Here is a 2616-nt window from a genome sequence, read left to right as displayed (position 1 = left end):
CTTTTATTTATTAGTTTCATAATGAATGTGAGTGGTATGAGTTAGTGGAATGTGGTGCTTAATTACCATTTATAGTAAAAGTAAAAGTGGACTCTTATTGTGGGACGGAAGTAGTATTTTTTAGTTTCAATTGCCAATACCCTCCTCCTCAAACCCCTTCAAGGTGAACTTTAGAGGGTTTTGTTACTGACAAGTTGGATGAATGACCCATATTTTTCTGATTGGTTGGACTAGTGGCCTAACTTTAAAGCCAAGATATACTGCTGGATTAGTCAATTTTTGGCCCAGATATAGCTGCTAACATCTCTAGGCTGGCCAAGGTCATGGGAGAGGATCAAAGGAACATATAAGGCGATATAGAGGACCGATAAGGCCCTTAGGAATCGTTCCATCGAGGGGGAGGGAAAACGCCCGACCGGAAAACTCGTCTACAAAACAAAAGTGAACCACCATTGAAAAGAATGCCGCTGGCAGGACCGGAAAACATTGTAGTATAGAGTTTCGTATAACTCATTATTGTTTAATTGGGTGATACTTATATGATATGTTTACTCAAAACATTCGATGAAGCTTTATAGAATTATAGTAAAAGTATTGTTTATCTTATGTTTTTATTTGAATTGCAGATTCATGAAGATAGAATCAGCCAATTGCATAGTGATATTCTCATATCTATAATCTCTCGACTCACCCTTCGAGAAGCTACTTCTACTAGCATACTTTCAACTCGTTGGAGACATCTCCATACCTATATCACTCAACTTAATTTCCCAAAATATGCGCATAAAATAAATGAAATTAACACGTTATCAAATTATGAAAGTATGGTGGACCATGTCCTGAACTCACATAGAGGTGGTCGAATAAAAGAGTTCAGTTTGAACGGAAAAGGCAATTTTGAGAGTTGCTTCAAATTTGCCCTTAATAAGAAAGCTAAAATAATTCATATAGCTATGTATAATGAAAAGGATCTGGATCTTGACTTTCTTAGACTTCCTAGTACGAATAATGGTCTTCAATGCCTTAAAGATTTATCTCTTTTTGGTCTTAAATTGACCGATCAATACTTTGAGCTTTTGGTCTCCAATTGTACTATTCTTGAATCTTTGTCGGTTCAACTGTCTAATGAGTTGAAAAATGTCTCAATTGTTGGCCTCTCGAAATTGAAGCGTTTGAACTTGTCCAGCTTTATGGAAGTTGAATCCATTGTGATTCACGACACTATTAGCCTCGTTTCTTTGACGCTCCAACAATTGAGCAGCGGATGCACCGTGCAACTTAATAATACTCCAAAGCTTACCAAACTTAATTTTGGAGAAAGTTTTGGTAAATTCATGCTTGCTGAGTTTCTTGACGGAATGCCATCTTGCATATGTGACCAACTCCAAGTAATGCACCTCTTAACTAGTGTTGATTTTTTTATGCATAAGGTAATAAAATCTTTTTTAGTTTCTTTTTATCGTCATATGTATATATCAAATACTAATATATGTGATTGAAATTTGCAGAGTGATCTACATTTTTATGATGAGTTGTTCTGGATTGATCTTGTCAATATAAAACATCTAGAGTTGGAGATTAAAATTATTGGTTTTTGTCGAAGCTTGTATATGTTACGCCATTTTTGTCGTTTGGTCGAAGCATGTACTTCTTTAGACAAACTTGTGATAAAGGTATGCATTAATTTGAGTGTATGATGTATGTTGATGCATTAATAGTCATTACAATGATTTGAATCATGTTTATAATTTGTGCTGCAGTGTACATGTGTACCCGCTTATGATATATGCAGGGTAGGATCATATGTTGGACAATGCAAGTTGTCTTTCAAGTATTTGGAAATCACATGATATTTGGGTACTCCGATACAATTGGAGTTGGCTTTATACGTCATCAGAAATGCTGCATCTCTTGAAAAAGTGACTGTGGTGGCTGATGACCAAGATGCACTGGCTCGTGCACGTCATGATTTTAGACATATTAGATCAGTTAGTTTTTTAGTTATTTAACAGCTAAAATTTGCAGAGTGATCTACATTTTCACGATGAGTTATTATGGCTTGAACTTGTCAATATAAAACATCTACTCCTACTAGAGTTGGATATTGATACGATGGGTTTTTGTAGCCTGAATATGTTACGCCATTGCTGTGGTTTGGTTGAAACATGTGATAAATGTATGCATTAATTTAAGTATATGATGTATATTGATGCAATAGTCATTACAATGATTTGAATCATATTTATAATTTGTGCTGCAGTGTCCTCGTATCCTATCCACTTAGGTGGTGTTTGGTTTCCGAGATAGAATAATACAAGATACAATTTAGGATTGAGTTGTGAGATTATTTTAGTCATAGGGGTTAGCTATGACTAATTTTCTCATGATTATCCATCTAAGATTGAGTTGTGTGGTTGAATCTCATGAACCAAACACACTACAAATTATAATACAAAATAGGTTAGAATCATATGTTGGACGATGCAAGTTTTCTATAAAGTATTGGAAATCACGAGATATTTGGGTGCTCTATAATATAATTGAAGTTGGCTTTGTACATCATCAATAATGCTAGATCTCTTGAAAAAGTAACTGTGGTGGCTCGTGGCAAAGATG

At 35.0% G+C, this 2616-nt stretch overlaps 1 protein-coding gene across 1 annotated transcript; it reads left to right on the top strand.

The window, feature by feature from the left end:
- Positions 1-845: 845 nt before the first annotated feature.
- LOC125210021 lies at positions 846-2107 on the top strand. Its single transcript, XM_048109601.1, has 3 exons — positions 846-1430; positions 1509-1673; positions 1761-2107. The coding sequence occupies exons 1-3, from the start codon at positions 954-956 to the stop codon at positions 1848-1850; spliced, it is 732 nt and encodes a 243-aa protein (XP_047965558.1). The 5' UTR covers positions 846-953; the 3' UTR covers positions 1851-2107.
- Positions 2108-2616: the final 509 nt, after the last annotated feature.

Source organism: Salvia hispanica, chromosome 1, assembly GCF_023119035.1.
Source record: "Salvia hispanica cultivar TCC Black 2014 chromosome 1, UniMelb_Shisp_WGS_1.0, whole genome shotgun sequence".
NCBI lineage: Eukaryota > Viridiplantae > Streptophyta > Magnoliopsida > Lamiales > Lamiaceae > Salvia > Salvia hispanica.
Note: the sequence above shows the minus strand (reverse complement) of the source record. Positions and strands in the feature narration are given on the sequence as shown.

Bases quoted from the DNA above. Each gene is read 5' to 3' on its own strand.
- LOC125210021 (XM_048109601.1), top strand. From the start codon at position 954: ATGTATAATGAAAAGGATCTGGATCTTGACTTTCTTAGACTTCCTAGT. The intron at 1,431-1,508 runs GTAATAAAATCT...TGAAATTTGCAG, and splicing joins TTGATTTTTTTATGCATAAG to AGTGATCTACATTTTTATGA. The intron at 1,674-1,760 runs GTATGCATTAAT...TTTGTGCTGCAG, and splicing joins TAGACAAACTTGTGATAAAG to TGTACATGTGTACCCGCTTA.